Below are 17947 nucleotides of genomic sequence, written 5' to 3' on the forward strand. Positions count from 1 at the left end.
GGTAGATGTAATCCCCTCTTTGTGGTTATCTTCAACCAGTATTTGATGTTGATATTCCCTCCTTCTTGTGGATAATTGTCGTATGCTAGCAATTTTATCCTCAGCGGGTTCTTTCACCATTTGCCAGTGATTTGTTCCTCGGATCATTGATTTTTATCAATGCATCCTCAGTGAGTCATCTTTCATCTACCCTTTTTGTTGGTAATGTTTGTTGCTCCCTTTGATCGGTCATCATTATATACCTAGTTTTGGTATCCTGATGCGTTTCTTTTCGGATGATTTATCCTTTATTAACCCAGTAACCGGTTGTGGATAATCTTCCATGCGAGTATATTATCTACGTTCTAACGGTAATAGATAATATATCTCATGCACTCTTCAGTCGAAGCCTGGTGTTTCCCCAGTTGAGTAAGATTCGTGTTCCCTTTGCGAAATCGAATATTCATTTCTGCCCTTTTTGAGCGTATCTCCCAGTAACCGGTGATATGTCTCCTGGATAATTGCCGTATGCTTGCAATTTATCCCCAGCGAGTTATCTTTCGTCTACCCTGTTGTTGTTGGTAACGATTGTTGCTCTTTTCGGTCGGTCACCTATTATATACCCAGTAACCGATATCCCTAGTGTTCCTGCCACGCGAGTATATTATCTACGTTCTGACGGTAATAGATAATATACCTCATGCACTCCTTGGTCAAAATCTTTTGATTGTTTCTCCAGCGGAGTAAGATTCGTATTCCTTGTGGAATCGAATGTCCATCCTTTAACAAGTTTGCGTTTTGCTCTCTTTCAGGATGATTAGTGTTTTGGCAGTAAAAACCAATTCACGTTGTCGGTCGGTCACCTATTATATACCCAGTAACCGGTATCCCTGGTGTTCCTTCCATGCGAGTATACTATCCATGTTCTGACGGTAATGGATAATATATCTCATGCGCTCTTTGGTTGATGCCTTCCGTCCTTCCCCATTTGAGTAAGATTCGTTTTCCCGTGGCGGAGTCGAATGTGCATCCTTTAAGTCGATTTACTTTTTCAAGCCCTCCTTTTGGATGATGAGTGTTTTGGAAGTAAACCCCAATTCACGCTTTGGTTGGTCACCTATTATATACCCAGTAACCGGTATCCCTGGTGTTCCTTCCTTTCTGCTCCCTATTATGACCTTGGTCCCCTGCGGAGTCAGATTTTCCTGAGTTGATGTACCTTTTTCAGGTCTTCCTCAGATGTTTGGTTGATTGATATCTCTCACTCGTATACCGGTCTTAGATATTCATTCTTCCTGAGCGTGTTGTTCTTTCACCCAGTAACCGGTGTTCAGATCACATGTCTCTTTGAGCTTGTTACCCAGTAACCGGTAACACCTCACTCCTTTTGCTTCCCCTGGAGAGTCTTTGTTAGATTTCCCTAGCGGGGTTGTTGTTATCATTCGCTTTTTGCTGTATTGGCATAACTCCCCAATACATGCATCTTCCCGGCAGAGTTGTCTTGTCAGCTCTTTCCTCAGTCTGAGTCCGGATTTTTATCCGAAGTATCCTTTGTGGATAGTTTTGCTGTGTTGGCGTTTTCCCCAATACACACATTTTTGAGTCAGCTTGAGTCTTTCCAATGGATTTGTTCCCTTTGGAAACTCTTTTTTCCCCAGTGTCAGTCTTTTATCCCCAATATAGTCTCCAGTTTCAAGTCGTGTCCTGCTCACGCATTCTTTTCCTTTTCTATCCCCATAAGAGTCCCGTCAGAGTCTCTGTTCCATTAGGAAGTGCATCATTCCTGTGGATTTGTCTTTTCTCCTGATTTTCTTTTTTCTTTCTGGACCCATATTCCCCACAGAGTTTGGTTTGTTTTGCATTCATAACATTTGCATCATGAGGTCTCTTAGGGACCAAAATTTGTCTCATTGTTGTTATTTAAGCCCATTCTACCGCGTCGAGACGAAGATTTTAACCTTCATTTCTCTGGCTAGAATGACCTTAAATAGGGGCATCTATAAGACCCCAATTTTGTCCCTAAGATCCCTCATGGCTTCATATCATAGCATTGCATAGCCTCAAGGATCTTTGAGCATCTTGGTTTCCTTCCTTGTGGGTGGGATCTTTTTGAGAGTGATTCTTGATCACCAAGCATTGCTTGCTGTAACACCTCAAAATTTGCCCTCCACTCTTGGGACTAGCATAACATATTGCATTGCATTTTTAGGTCATTAGGCATTGCATATTGCATATCATGTGGGTACATTGTGCAAGCCATTCTCCCAAGTCTTGGTCAGAAGATAGGACGTCATGTGCAAGCTAGGGTTTCATTGGACTGGTCATCAATCATCTGAGGATGTGGAGGTCCAAATTAGGGTTTTGTGATTCTCAAAGGAGATTGGTCTTGATCTTGGTGGAAAGGATACATCATCATCATGGTTTGTCATCATCAAGTGTTTGATCAGGATACCTTGGAATTAGGGTTTTGACCACTGGTCAACCCTAATCAATTGCATTGGGCCAATCAGGGCATAACAAAGAGATGGGGTCTATAATGGATATGGGGATCATCATGTGGTCTCATGGAGCTTATTGAGGTTAGGGTTTCATCCTTGAGCCATTTCATCAGAGAATTGGGGCTCAGATTGATCAGTGCATTGCCAAATTCATCTATCAATTGAAAAAGTCAACTGTGGTCAACTGTGCTTGATTTTATGGATTTGGAGGTGGGAGAGAGTTGGATACACTTCATTCATGTTAGAACAAGTGTTATTTGACATGTCAAAGCTCAAGAATGGAGAAAATAAAGTCAGAACAAAAATTGCCAAAAATAGAAAGTGACTTGTAATGGAAGTTTCCAAAAATGGAAAGTTTTTGACCACAAAATTACATGTCCAAGGAAGCTTCAAATGAAAATTTGTTCAACATGAAAGTTGTAGATCTTGGTCTCACCTTTTCAAAAAGTCCAAGAACTTGAAATTCCCATGTATGGTTGACAAGTTATGGTCCATTCAATTTCAAAAAAGACCCATAATCAAAGTGGCATAACTTCCACATGGAATGTCCAAAATGGATGATATTTTTATGAGCAAACTCCATTTAACATGTACTTTCATGGTGCATAATCAAAATTCATCAAAAATGGTCAATGCAAAAGGTCAATTTTCAAGTGTACTAATGAAAATCCAAGGGCAAAATGGTCCAACTTGAGAAATACTTGAAATTTTGGAATGGGAGTTTTTGCAACACATCACATATGCCAAATAGAAGTGGTTTGAACTGTCATGAGTTTTCAAGGATCAATATTTGGCTAGGCTATTTTTGAACCTTCACTTAAAATGCATTTTTGGCATGACATAGTGAAATTGAGAAATACAAAGCCAATTAACATGAGACAAAAGCCAACACATTCCAAATGGTAATTAGAAGATGTCTGAGCTGTCACATTGCTGTCATGTGGCCTAATGTGAAAAGTCATTTTTGCCCTTGCCTTAAGTTTAACATTATGCTAATCAAATGCATTTTTTTGCTAATTGGTGATTAAGAGGTGATTAAGGCATGAGTATTTAATCCTAATTGTAACTGAATTGCAAAGGTTAATCACAATTCTCAAGATCCATAACAGAATTTCATCAAATTCTCTCAAACTTTCCAAATTTTCATCAAACTTTTTTCACCAAAACTTCATCAATTCTTCATCATTTGGCACGATTTTTCTTTGGTTGATCTTCTACAAGCATAAGCTTTGACTGTTTTGAAGAATCATTGTCGTAACCTTGCTGGATCGTGACTGTTTATACCTTGCTCAACAATGGAGTTTTGAGAGTTCTTGCTTCTGGATCGTGTTTGAGTTGAGATAGCTTCTCCAATCATCTTCCTAAAGCTTCTTCTGCATCTGTTTTGGCAAGATACATCCAGAAACACCAGATTCAAGCGCTGCTTTCATCATTAGGTATGTTTTCGAATTCTTCCATTGCTTGAATTGAGCTAGGGTTTAGAAAGGTCCTTCATCGTAGATCATCGTGCTGTGCTTAGTTTTTAAAATAATTGAGTGTGGAGTGAGGTATCATGCTTTGAATGTTTGGATGCATAACTTTAAATGCTCGATCCCGATTGTGTGTTAGAAATTAGGAGAAATGAGTTACATATTTGGAATCTGCATTGAAAGACGGTTCCAATGGATATATGTTTGTTGATTTTGGTTGATGTTGGATGTTCATGAATTTTCTGCGTTTTCTGGAAAGTTTCTTGTGAAGAACGATGAAAAATGTGTTGTTTGATCCATGCCATTGCCTTGCTGTTTGAATATTGTGTTTGGCGCCACCTTCCACCAATCAAAACATTTCGTTGCCACTTACTGATACGGCGCCGTTTTGGCACTTGTTCAAAAAATTACAAAACTGCCATTTCCGCCTTTAATTAATTGATTTATTCTATTTCTTTTTCATTTGTTTTTCATTTAATTACATGATCTTAGAAAAATCATAAAGGCTTCATGTTTCATCCAAATTGAGTGCAATTTTTTGCATAATTCTCATGATGATGTGTAGAATTTAATGGTTATTTTTGTGGATTTTTTGCATGTGTAGAAAAATAATTGGCCTAGGGTTTGTTGAATGTGTCACATTTTTGTATGTCTCACCAAAACCTTCATGAAATAGTGATGCTTGCAAATAAATGGATGAAAATTTTTGTGCTTGTTTTGGACATGTTGATGGTGATTTTCATGTGGAGTTTGTGATTTTTGGATACTTGGTGATGGAGATATGATTTTTTGAATAGAGGTGTGACAATTTGTGTCACACCAAGCTAGGTCAACTTTCTGATTTTATTTAAAATGCCTAGAGATGTTGATTTGAGCTGGAATTTTGTGTGGATGATTATTGATATGTCAAGATTACATGAGAAGTTTTCTGGAATTGTTGATGGAGTTTTCAATTTGATTGGTAATTTTCTTCTCTGTATGCTTATTTTGCAACATTGTGTGACACATGTTTGTATTTCTTTTGTGGAATTCTCATATGGTATTGGATGAAGATGAAATTTGGTGTGAGTATTCTAGACACATTGTAGGACATCATGGTTTTGATCCCATTCATTTATAATATGTTGTCACTGTTTTATGAATTATTGAAGTGGATGCTTATGTGGATGCCTTGAATTGGTTTGTATAATTGTGTCTGGACTTCTTGATTTTCATTGACCTACTTTCTTTTGTCCAATTGAGCTGAAAATTGACATGCTATACATTGAATGGGTCCTGTTTAGGTGTGAATTTTTATGGAATTAATCGAATTGATTTGGTATGCTTTTGAGTGAGATAGTTCTGTTTGGTCATTTGAAGTTGCAAATTGCATGTTTGATGTTAAATTGTGCATGAAATGATAATGGTGAATGGTATGAGCATGGGACCAATTGCATTTGCTTTTAATTTGTTTGAATGTGATTTTGGTTGGTTTGCACTTGCTGTTTTGATTTTTTTATCCCCTTTGGACCCTAGGCTTGGCCTAGTGGTCTAGTTTCTCACATTTGGTTTGGATTTTCAGGATGAAATGCACAATGCTTAAGGAGATTGCTTCAAGGCAATTTGAATTGAGTTTGGTTGATGTTTATAAACTAACTTGACTTTATGTTGTAGGTTTGATGCTTGAGCTTGAGCTCATGGCTTGCACTTATGTGCATTAACTTGTGTTGTCTGTATAGATTGACTTTTGTTGTTTATTGTTGGTTTGTCTGAGTACTGATGATACTTGATTGATTTCAGGTACATTTAGTCGCTTACAGTTCTTTAAGAACTTGCTTGCTGTTGCTTGGTTTTTTTAACCAGTTGAGGTAGAATCTCTATACTTCATGTAGTCTGGAAGACCTGGCCTGTTACCTGGCCAGGCAACTGTCTGAAGTCCTCCTTAAGAGGCGATGATTGTGATTGTTTACTTTTGCGCCAAGCAGGTAAAGACCTCTATGAGGCAATTGGCGGATCATAGGGATATGCAATCTATCCCCCGCTATTCTGTTGAGTCGTCCCTCTGCTCACACCACTGTGTAGATGCATTGGGGCACAAACCCAAGATCTTGTGCTGTTGCACAATCGAGTCAGAGTCTTGAGCGTAGAAGGGTCCCTCCATTCTGGACCCACGCTCCTTTGTCTGAAGCTCTCCCTGATCAGGGATAAGAGCTGTGAAGTCTAATCTTCACTCACCTTTCATCTGCTTCACCTTAGCCCCGCAATGGCAAGGTTAAGAGCGAATACTACCCATGTACAGATGACTTGCTTCGGCAGTCAAACCCATTGTTTGAGCCTCACTTGACTGGTTATAGTGTGTGCTATGTGAATATTTGCTTGAAATGCTTGTTTTGATCTGTTGATGCTTGCATGCTTGTTTTCCTGGATAGGATTAGCTTGCAGTTGTGCAAGTAGGTAGAAACCACAACGTAGGGCAATGATGCATGACAACACTAGGCTCGAGTACAGCTCCCTGGTAGTGTGTCTTCCCTTGGTTTCTGGCTAGAATTTCTTTCCCTTTCAGGGGAACTACATCGCCCTGATCCTCGTGCCAGACGAGGTATGTAGGCAGGAGACCGTGCGAGGTCTCTCCGGGCACTTTTTTTCTTTTTGTGTGTGTTTGCTTGTTATCTTCTTGTGTATGTTTGGTTCGGATGCCGACGTAAGTCCAGTGATTGGCGGTCCGGCTCCACGTTTGCCCTTTTGTGTGTGTTTTGGTTCGGATGCTGATGTAAGCCCAGTGATTGGCATTCAGGCTCCCAGTTTGACTGTGTTTGTGTTTGCTTGTTTGGCGTGCGTGAGCCGAACTACGGCAGCTCTGATTCTCGTTCCCGACGAGATACGTAGGCATAGGATGCGACGTCCTATCGAGCTCTCTCTTCCTCTTAACCCCACCTGTGTTGTCTTCGGTGCGTGTGTGTGTGGTGTTTTAGCAACCTTTTCTTTTCTTAGAGCGTGGATCCCGTCGAGTACGACGGACGTGAGGGGTGCTAATACCTTCCCCTTGCGTAACCGACTCCCGTACCCTTTCTCTTTGGTCGCGAGACCATGCTTTTTCCAGGTTTCTCTAAGCGTTTCCTTTCCCTATCTTGGGATAAATAACGCGCAGTGGCGGCTCTGTGTTGTTTTTGTTTCAGCCCGCCGGTTGTTTTTCGCGGATGCGACACTTGCATTTATATATCATTGCTTTTCTTTTAATCACTAATCAAAAATGTACAAAAATATGTCATATAACATTTGTCTTGCAGCTTAAGCAGTCAACAGGTCAAGGCAATTCAAGTGAATCCTTTGTGCAAGAGATGAGGTTTCCATTGAGATATGGATCATGTGATCATTATTTTGAGCTTATATGAGCTATAGGTTCATTTTGGAGCAAATTCCCCAAGTGGTTGAGGCTCAAGTTCATCAGAACACTTTCAGGTCATCTAAGGACCAATGCAAGTCAACTGCAAGTCAACTAAGGGCTTTGAAGTGTGAGAATTGAATTTCTTCATCCCATTCATGTTCAAACAAGGTCTATTCATAATGTCAAACATCTATGTTGAAGAATTTGAAGTCAAGTCAAAAGTTTCCCAAAATGGAAAGTGACCTATAATTTCAAGTTTCCAAAAATAGCGAGTTTTTGGTTCAAATTCAACTCAACTTTCAAACATCAAAGAAGCTTCAAATGAAATTTTATCCAACATGAAAGTTGAAGATCTTTCTCTCCAATTTCCAAAAGTTCCAAGATCATGAGCATCTGATGAATGGTTGGGATGTTATGATCAAACGATTGCCAAGTGTGCATGGAACTTCAACAAGCCATAACTTTTGATCCAAAGCTCCAATTTGAGTGCCTCTTTTTGCATATTTCTTCTCTTGACCTCTAATTTCCAAATCTATCATCACATTGCATGAAATTTCATTACATGACCATTTGCTCATTCATGAACATTTATGAGGGAAATTTGGAAATTTAAAATTGGTGCATCATATGAACAAAATACCATTGCCATTATGCTTATGAGATGATTTTAAGTGAAATTACTCATGCACATGTTACTGTTCACGTCCAATTTTCCATGCACCTCCACACTTTCCAATTTTGGTCATGCACCTTATTCTCACTAATCTCTAATTAACCAATGCCTAATTACATTTTCAGTAGGATTAACACATGGTATAAATGCTAAATCCTAACAGAATTGTGGAGTTTTTGAACATTCTAGATCTCAAATTTTTCTTTCCCTCCGTTTTTTCTCTCAATTGAAACTTCAATTTCTTCCACATAACAGTTGAATTTTATTGGATATTCGTGTTCTCTGATCATCATTGAGTGCAGATCAAGCTCTTGATTGAAGAATTTGAGCCATAATCAAGCACATGAAGCTCAAGAACATGAAGATGGAAGTTGAAATCTGAGCTAGACCCAAGCCATCTCAAGCTTCAATTCATACATCAAACTTCAAGTCATCATCTCAGGATTGGATCTGGACACTTTTGACACTTGAATCGCTTGTTTCCATTGACTGCTCTTCAAGAGGTGTGAAATTTGAACCTCTTAATTCTCCTTTTTATGCACATAATGTTGTAGATCTATTCATGCTAAGCATTCTGATATAAATTTCATGAAAAATGGTGAAGAATTGCATGAGATATCTGGAATTGAAGTTTTGAAAGTCATTAATGGTTTTGTTCGATTCACATCATCCATGGAGAATTAGGTTAAAATAATGTTGGATTTGTGATGTACATGTCATGAGCTTTCGTTTGATATAAAATTTGCGTGAATCTGGAAAAAAATTTGTCGCTAGCTACTGTAGCACCACCGTCTTCACGAAGAAGACGGTGGAAACAACCACTGCCGCCGCCGTCTGTAACAGGCTGAGCCGGCTAGGGTTTTTGTCCACACATGCTGCCACGCCTTTTCCTGTTGGCCATTCTATTGGCTCCCATTTCTTTTGATCGCGCTTGCTTGGCATTGACTGATGATGTGGCCTGCCACTTCATTAGTGAAACTACAACGTTTTAGCATATACACGCTTCGATCCTTGGCTATGGCATTCTGTGGATTTATTTTGTTTTAGCGCATTTCCAATTTCCGTACCTAGTTCAATCCCTGCAGCACACACTTTTTCAAATTTAATTCACATTTCTTCTTTCCCTCCAATTATCATGTACATGTTTCACATTTATTTCAAATATTTTCATCACATTCAAAAAATCACTAAAAATTGAAAATGATTCCAAATAATTCCAAATTTTTTCTCACATGTTCCTTGAAGTGTCTATCATTTTATGATGTGATTTTATGATTTTTATCATTTCTGGATTTTTGATTGTGGACTGTTGATTGAACATGTATGCAAATGTGACATGCTTCATTCATTCTATTGTGAAATGCTCATACATTGGCCAATTGATTTGAAATTTGGTATGCTGATTCCCAACATGTTGCTTGATCTTTGAGGCTTGGTTGTGCATTTTTATCATTTTTCATCTCTGTTTTAGGTACATGAATGTATGGTGTGACAATGTGTGTCACACAATTTGATGTCATACTTGTGCATTTTCATTTCTAGGCCAATTGAGCTCTGTTGATTCCAATCTTTTGCATGATGCTTGTGTCTGACATGTTGTGTGCACATAAAATTTTTCATGATTGTTTGATTCATTTCTATTTTAATATGGAATTTTGATTCTTAATGTCCAATTGTGTGCTTTGAAATTGCCTTTGCCATATCTTGCTCATGTGATGACCTTGCTTGATGATTTAGACTTGGTCCTTTTTAGGACATGTTCACACTTGATTAAAGATGCTTCATGTTGAATATCCACTTCTGTTTTGACTTTTTGCTATGCCTTTGACCCTAGCTTTTGTGCTAGTGGTTTGTACTCATCTTTTGAGCTTTGTATTTCAGGTTCAAGCAATTAGCCACAATGATTGATATGATCTCATTACTTGAGATGCAAGTTACTTTTGTTAACTAACCTTGCTGTTTTGTAGGTCACTTGAATGATGAAACAATTTGAGTTGATTGCACTTTGCACCTTGTTTTGTGTACATATTGGAAACCACTGTTGGTTTTGTCTGTTTTCTGTTTGGTTGTCTGAATGTGAATACTGATTGTTTTAGCTTTTCATACAGGTACTTTAGCCGCTTTAGCTCATTACTTGAGCTTTGATTTGCTTGTGGTTGGCATACCACTTAGGTAATTTCTTTTCTCCATGTAGTCTGGAAGACCTGCTATCTTTGGCAGGCACCTGTCTGAAGCCCTCCTTAAGAGGCCATGTTCTTGATTGTTTAATTTTGTGCTAAAGACCTCAATGAGGCATGGTTACACGTAAATACCTCCTAAGTGAAGAGGCAATTAGCAGATAGAAGGGATGTGCAACCTGCTAATCAGTTGAGTCTTTCATTTTGCTCGCACTAAGTGCTGATGCATTTTGAATAAACACCCAAAATCTTGTATATAGAGTCAGTCATTGTGGAATAGAGTCCCTCATTCTGGACTCCCACACATTCTTTGATTCAAGCTCACCCAGGTCGGGTTAAGAGCTATGAGGTCTAGCCCTCATCTCCCATTTCATCTGCTCACCCTGACGGTCAATGTCAGTGGTTAAAAGCCTAAACACCCTTACATATTTGGCTTGTTTGTCAAGGTCGATATGACCCCTTGACTAAAGCCCAACCTTGTATGAGCCTCTTGGTTGTGTATAGCGTGTGATAATTGATTGCTTGTTTGCTTATTTGTGCATCATTTATATGTTTGTTTTGCATTTGTTATGTGTTCTTTTGAGGAGTCAGATGTAAGACCATTGATTGGCTATCTGTTTCCTGTTCCTTTTGGGGAGCTGGATATAAAACCATTGATTGACACTCCATTTCCTATTTTGCTTTATTCTGTGGAGCTAGATGTAAGACCATTGATTGGCTATCTGTTTCCTATTTTGTTTCTTTTGTGGAGTTAGATGTAAGACCATTGATTGGCTATCTGTTTCCTCTTTGTTTTTGTGAGGCTAGTGTAAGTCCATTGATTGGTATCTGGTTTCCAGTTTTGTTTTGTGAGTCTGGTGTAAGTCCATTGATTGGCATCTGGTTTCCATTTATTTTGGTTATCTCTGATACATGCTTTATCATTGATTTTGCTTTGTGCCTTGCCCATTCCAAAGGAACCTACTTGGATCATTTCTATGATCTTGAGAAAGCAACCTTGCCTGTGGCTTTGTCCCTTAACCTTCACCTTGCATGCTTAATCTTGAACTTTTCCATCTTTTAACCCAAAACCAAAAATCTTTTGTTTGTGCAAACAATCTCACTTATTTTCAAAACTATAAACCTAGGCCTTAGGCCTTTGATTTTCAAACTTCATTTTCATAATACTTCTTCTGAATTGAACTTTAATGTCAACTTTGACTATCTTTGTGAATACTCATAATTGACTAATTTCACTCACTCAATTGCTTTTGTGGCCTTGTCCACTCTCTTAATCAAGTTTTCATGCATTAGCCATAGATCTGAATTATCTTAGTGGTTGATGTAAATCTCACTGCATCCTTAGTGATCGAATTGTAAGACTTCCATGCTTATTATATGGCATAATCCCTCACTAGCGTGTCGAAGCTGTTCTCACATGGTGGATTGTTGTTTCAGGTTGAGTTTTCTCCCGTTGATAATGAAAGACCTTAAGGCTTTTGTTTAAAATCAATCCACTCATCTTTTAGAATTTTTTTTACCCGAACTACGGGGTTTTGATCCTTATTCTTTCATGAAAAGGTACGTAGGCAATGGGTATCATCCATCCAAACACAAAATTGTAAATAATCACTACGCCAAAACAGGTTTTTGGCAGCGCCCCTTAGACAGCGCTTTTCTCCAAAAGCGCTGCTACACGGTAAAAAAAAATAAAAATAAGGAAACTGAATACGTAGATGGCTTAAAGCGCTGCTAAATGGATGGTCTTAGACAGCGCTTTTTAAAAGCGCTGCTAAATGGCCTACCTTAGACAGCGCTTTTGAGAAGGTCCACCTTATACAGCGCTTCTCCCAAAAGCGCTGTCTAAGGCCTTAAAATTATTTAAATTAATCACAACAAAAGCGCTGTCTAAGGCCTACCTTATACAGCGCTTTTTAGAAGGTCACCTTATACAGCGCTTCTCCCAAAAGCGCTGTCTAAGGCCTTTTAAATTTTTAAAAAAAGCGCTGTATAAGGCCTACCTTATACAGCGCTTTTAGAAGCGCTGCTATTGACCCCTCCTGTGCCAGCGCTTTCCTTCAAAGCGCTGTCTAAGGCCATTTTAATTTGTGAGCTTAGCCAGCGCTTTTCATAAAAGCGCTGTCTAAGGCCTTATTTACCAAATTTTTTTTTAGTAAATTATAATATATGAATTCATTTAGTACGTTAAGACCCATTTTGTTTCCCTCGCTCCCACAACCTTCTTCTCACTGCGTTCATACTCGTTGCGTTCATCATCACTGCTTCTCCCAAAACCTCCATTCTTGATTCCTGCGTTCATCACTCACTTCGTTCATCACCGTTTACATTTTTGTAAGTGCATTTTCTGTTCGTTTCATCTTTCTTTATTTAGGGCAGTTTATTAGTGATAAAGGTTTGCTTCTGGGTTGATTCTTTTGTGGTTCATGTGTTAGGGCCGTTGATTCTCTTGTGTTAGGGCAGTTGATTCTTTTGTGTGTTAGGGCAGTTGATTCTTTTGTGGTATGTTAACAAATGTATATATTTTTGATATTAATCACCATGTCAAAGGGAGATGGTTTGTGTTAGCTTCCATTAGGTTTCTATTATACTGATGATGAATTGTAGCAAGTGTTAAATGTGATTGTTAGCATTGGCGTGTAAGTTGGATAGGATTAGATAGAACTGTTAAAGGGAGATGGTGTTAGTGTTAATGAAATAGTTAATTAGTGTGGTTAGTGTTAGAATGAAAAACTGAAATGCAAGTTTAGAAAATGCAGGTCAGCTGTTAGACAGTTAAAGAAAGGCTAGCTTGTTAGAATGGGAATGATGTGAGTCAAAGTTAATTGAATGGAACTGCATTGACTTGGCTTGTGATTTTACCTTGTTGAATTGTTTTTTTTCTGATGCCATGAAACTGAACTGATTAAACTTGAATTATGTTGGACTGCTGAACTATATTGCACATTTGAACTACACTTGTTATTTGCTTGAATGTGTTGGACTGGTTTGGAAAATATTTTGCTAAGTTGGATTGGTATTAAATTGGTTTTTGACAATGCTGAACTAGTTTTGGATTGACATATTACCCTACTTGAATTGCTTGTACTTTAGTTGATTACTTTACTGACTGATTGATACATTGCTTGATCTGTTTAATGTCTAATAAGCTGTTGTTTATTTTATAGGGTGTTCATTTCCTTAGGACTCAATTGAGGACTATTGCTAACAAGCTTTGTTGACATCCACAATTAAAAGGTAGTAACTTATTGCCTCTTCTTCTTTTTTTCATAGAAATGACTTATAATATAAGCAATTATATGATAAACGCGGAAATAAGTTGTTTATTCATATAGGGTGTTAGTCCTCTAAATTATTTCCAATCATTTGACATTCAATCATAATAAATATCCAAATTGTCATGATTTTAATAGCATAACTACAACATAGTTATAGTTACTTCACTTCATAGTTAGTAGAAGAATATATATATATATATATATATATATATATATATATATATATATATATATATATATATATATATATATATATATATATATATATATATATATATATATATATATATATATATATATATATATATATATATATATATATATATATATATATATATATATATATATATATATATATATATATATATATATATATATATATATATATATATATATATATATATATATATATATATATATATATATATATATATATATATATATATAATTTATTAGTTTGTAATAATCTTCTTTTTGTGACGCGAAAGTGTTTATCTTAGGAAAATAGACTTTCTCCACGATTCCGGAGCCAATGGTATACTTTGTTTTTCGATTCGGACAACTTTTTCCCTGATTTTACTGTTGCTGTACTGTTACAAAAAACATGCTTCCACTCGGAATTTGGACGAATCGAGTTCATTTTTGAGTCCTTTGGCCCGTTTGTAGGCTACCATGTAATTTTCGTCCAATTCAATACACTTTGACTTTGACACTTACTTGATTTGTATTCATATTTGCTTAATATTGTGTTTATGTTTTTCTTTATTACAGATGGCTAGTAACGAGGATCACCCACATGGTGATGAGACCGTTGGTGGTGCGGAAAGGGAAATTAAACGTGGAATAACGGTTATGAAGAAAGTTATTCGAGATAGAGATCGAGGCGTTTTAATAAAAGTGCATTGGAACGAAGGTGGACAACTAATTGAGCCTAACGGTTCAACATTGACAAGTTTTATTGGTGCATTGGTAAGGAATGAAGTTCCAATTACTTGTGATAATTGGAGAAATAAACAATTGAACGAAGCTAAAGACAAAATATGGAGTGAGATAAAGGTACCATATGTGATGTTATTTGTTTTTAATGACGATTATGTCTTTAAATTAATTGTACTAACGCAATGTGTGTATGTTTTTCGTAGAGGTGTTTCGACATCGAAGAAAACAGAAGAGATCATTGTCTCAAATTGGCCGGAAAGTTACTAAGAGGGTTTAGAACCTTTTTATCAACCACCTTTCTTAGGGATACGGAAGGTACTTTTGTTGATGCAGAGCTTCCATCTAAATATGCAAGTTTGATTTCACCTAAAGAATGGGAAACGTTTAAATCCAAACGAAAAACCCAAGAATTTAAGAGTGTAAGTGAAACAAACCGGCAAAGAGCATCAAGTCCGGCGTATCCCTATAGAAAAGGGCGTGTTGGATATGGACGCTTAGAGCAGTCTATAGTAAGTATCTATAAATTGCATTGATATACTTGTTATATTTGATCATATTTTGTCATGAGTTATATTTGATCATATTATGCTTAATGTGTAGTTAACAAAGGAGAATAGTTCTGAAACATCTCTTCCGGCACATGTTTTGTGGAAGGAAGCCCGTGTCGGTAAGGATGGAAAGATTAAAGAAGACGTTCAACAAATATTTGAGAAATGTGTAAGTATAGCATTATTTAAGACAATAACACTTTGACTTTGACACTTTTGAATCGTCCAATTTCGAACACTTTGACTTTGACACTTACTTAAGACAATAACATTACTATTGTGTGTATGTTCATATGATTTTCAGGAGACTCTATCTCAATCTATAGTTCCATATGAAGACACTGATTGCAGGAGCATACTGAGTCGAGCATTAGATGTTCCCGAGTATTCTGGTCGGGTGAGGGGCAAGGGATTTGGGATCACTCAAAAATCCTTGAATATTAAAAAACAAAAGACTCCTAGCAATAAAGAACTGCAGCAAACTTTGGAAGCATTAAAAGCTGAAGTTCTTGAATTAAGAAAGGAAAGAGAAAGAGATCGAGCAGCGGGTTTTAAAGATACTAGTGACAAAGATAGTATCAATTGTAATTTTCAACCGACTATTCCAGAGGTAATTATATATCTTATTATGAAATTAAATTAGCTTAATTTATTTAATTGTCATATATACACATTAAAAATGTCATATTTATTATTGGTTTTAGGGCATTTCACCTTGTCACCTCTACTTAGCGAGACCGACTTATCGGATGGTTGGCAAGGGGAAAGTTCATAACAATTTGGGTGAATTACTTCACACTAAACCGCTCCCTACTGGATCTTTGAAAGTCTCGGTTGATATTGCTTTGGAGAAGGATGCGTTATTACCACATCCTGACGATGTTTCGGATGCAACTTTATTGGGAGATGCCATAGGTTCATTTGTTGCATGGCCGACAGACCTCATTATCGTAGGATATGAGGTATGCTTAAAACCATTATGAACCTTTAGGTATTCAAATTTTTTACGCGCATTTTACGTACACATTTTTTACATGTTAATGTTAATTAGACTCCCACAAAATCCAAAGCAAAAGATAAGGGGATTGCGCGGGAAATCGAGTCAGTTGCATCGCAAAAAGAGGTACATCACAATTATATGCTATTTAGATTCCTGTTAATTCGTCATCTTACACTTCACCTTACTAATTATATGATATTTAGATTCCTGTTGCTAAGAAGACTGAAATTTCCAAGAGGACCGGGGCTAAAAAGAAAAATCCTTCCAAGTATAGAGCGTGCCTCCATACATATTTAGAAACGACAGATATTTCGGATGGATGTGTTCGTTTAATACCTATGGATGGAGCTATTTTTGGTTTTGAGTATGCCGAGCCATTGGGTAAAGAGGATTTTGATCAAATTTTGTATCATACGCAATTAAGCGTTGGTGTTATCAACACATACATGAGGTATATCCGATCTACTTTGTTTAAATTCTTGAACAAGTTATTTACTCGTTTCATATGAATAGTCTAAATGTTAATGATGTTTTTATATAAGGTATTTATATGACAAATTGATGGGTCCGCGTGGGTTGGAGCAAAGATTCTCATTCTTAAATCCCATGAAAACGAACTTAACCGAAATGATAAGAAAACCAGATGAAGTCAGGACGTATGTAGTCGAGCGCTTTATGGCCGACACAGATAGAGAAAAGTTGTTCTTTTTACCGTTTAATACCGGCGACGGGTTAGTTCTTCAATCTAAATTCATCTGTTATAATTTTTCATATTTTGACGTCGTGTAGAAAGTTTCCATCTAACATTTGTTTTATTACAGTGGACATTGGTTGTTGGTCGCGATAAATCCTTTTAAAGAAATTGTGTATTATTTGGATTCTTTACACAAGGATTGGACAACATACCCTGCTATGAAGACGATAGTTGACACGTAAGTGCAAATAACCCAATATTCGTGTGTATACTTATTTATTTATGTGAATTGTTCTAAATATTCGTTTATATTTCATTATAGCATTATACAAACTGTTCGAGCACAAAGAAAAATTCAAGTACCAAAGAGAAAAGCCAATAACATTACATGGAATAGAGTGGAGGTATATTAATTATCACAATTTTGATTATATTAGTGATGACACATGATAAAACTTAGGATATTTATCCATATTGTTTTTCCATGTGTAGTGTCCTCGACAGCGTAATAATATAGATTGTGGATATTACACGTTGAGGTTTATGAAAGAAACTCTTCTTATGGATCGAACAGATATTCCATCTGATGTATGGATTTCTAACTTATGAGTTATTTTCATATTTAACACATATTTCTCATAATTAAATAGATTTAACTAAATCATACTATGTTATATTATTATGTAGTACTTTGATGAATATAGATGTGCTTATTACTCAAAAGATCAGTTGGATGAAATTAAAGAGGAATTGTGTCAATTCATTATCGAGCTACAGGTTTTGTGAGGTATTGAACTCTTACTTTAATTTTGAATGTGATCTGAATAACTTTGAGTGAATTCCATTTGCTTACTACAATCTTTATTTGGTGTTGTTTCAGGTTATATAGCATATTTAGAAGATAGAACTAGAATGTGTTGAAATACATTTTGATTAGCATTTTTGGAGGTTATTAGAAATGTGTAGATTTTTTGTAAAGGCAAACATTTTCAAGTATATATATAAATACTCAAAAAACTGCTGAAATTAGAAGTATATTGTGTTGAACTATAATGTGTTTATAATGCATATAGATTTTCAAGTATATGTGCATATTCAGAAGATAGAACTACAATGTGTTGAACTATAAGGTGCATATAGATTGGATTCAAGCTCCAATTTATGAAAATCTGCTGAAATTTGCAATTTACAGGTGCTAAATAATGTGGTGAAAACGTATAAAAAGATCCTCCAAAATTTGGAGTCTTAGACAGCGCTTCTAGGCAAAAAGCGCTGGTAAAGGCATTTTAATTTTGACCTTAGACAGCGCTTTTATCAAAAAAGCGCTGGCA

General features: G+C 36.7%; 1 protein-coding gene across 1 annotated transcript in view; it reads left to right on the top strand.

Moving 5' to 3' along the window:
• LOC127137842 (uncharacterized) overlaps positions 1-17403 on the top strand; it is a 39817-nt gene extending 22414 nt beyond the window's left edge. The window contains exons 2-14 of the mRNA XM_051064264.1: positions 13936-14109; positions 14207-14491; positions 14578-14883; positions 14975-15091; positions 15227-15532; positions 15627-15884; positions 15974-16045; positions 16126-16373; positions 16465-16653; positions 16744-16854; positions 16939-17020; positions 17109-17204; positions 17304-17403. Of these exons, the coding sequence (XP_050920221.1) occupies positions 13936-14109; positions 14207-14491; positions 14578-14883; positions 14975-15091; positions 15227-15532; positions 15627-15884; positions 15974-16045; positions 16126-16373; positions 16465-16653; positions 16744-16854; positions 16939-17020; positions 17109-17204; positions 17304-17402 (2343 nt within the window). The 3' untranslated portion in view covers position 17403. The remainder of the gene's footprint in view (positions 1-13935; positions 14110-14206; positions 14492-14577; positions 14884-14974; positions 15092-15226; positions 15533-15626; positions 15885-15973; positions 16046-16125; positions 16374-16464; positions 16654-16743; positions 16855-16938; positions 17021-17108; positions 17205-17303) is intronic.
• Positions 17404-17947: the final 544 nt, after the last annotated feature.

The sequence above is a fragment of the Lathyrus oleraceus genome, chromosome 4 (assembly GCF_024323335.1).
Source record: "Lathyrus oleraceus cultivar Zhongwan6 chromosome 4, CAAS_Psat_ZW6_1.0, whole genome shotgun sequence".
Taxonomy (NCBI): domain Eukaryota; kingdom Viridiplantae; phylum Streptophyta; class Magnoliopsida; order Fabales; family Fabaceae; genus Lathyrus; species Lathyrus oleraceus.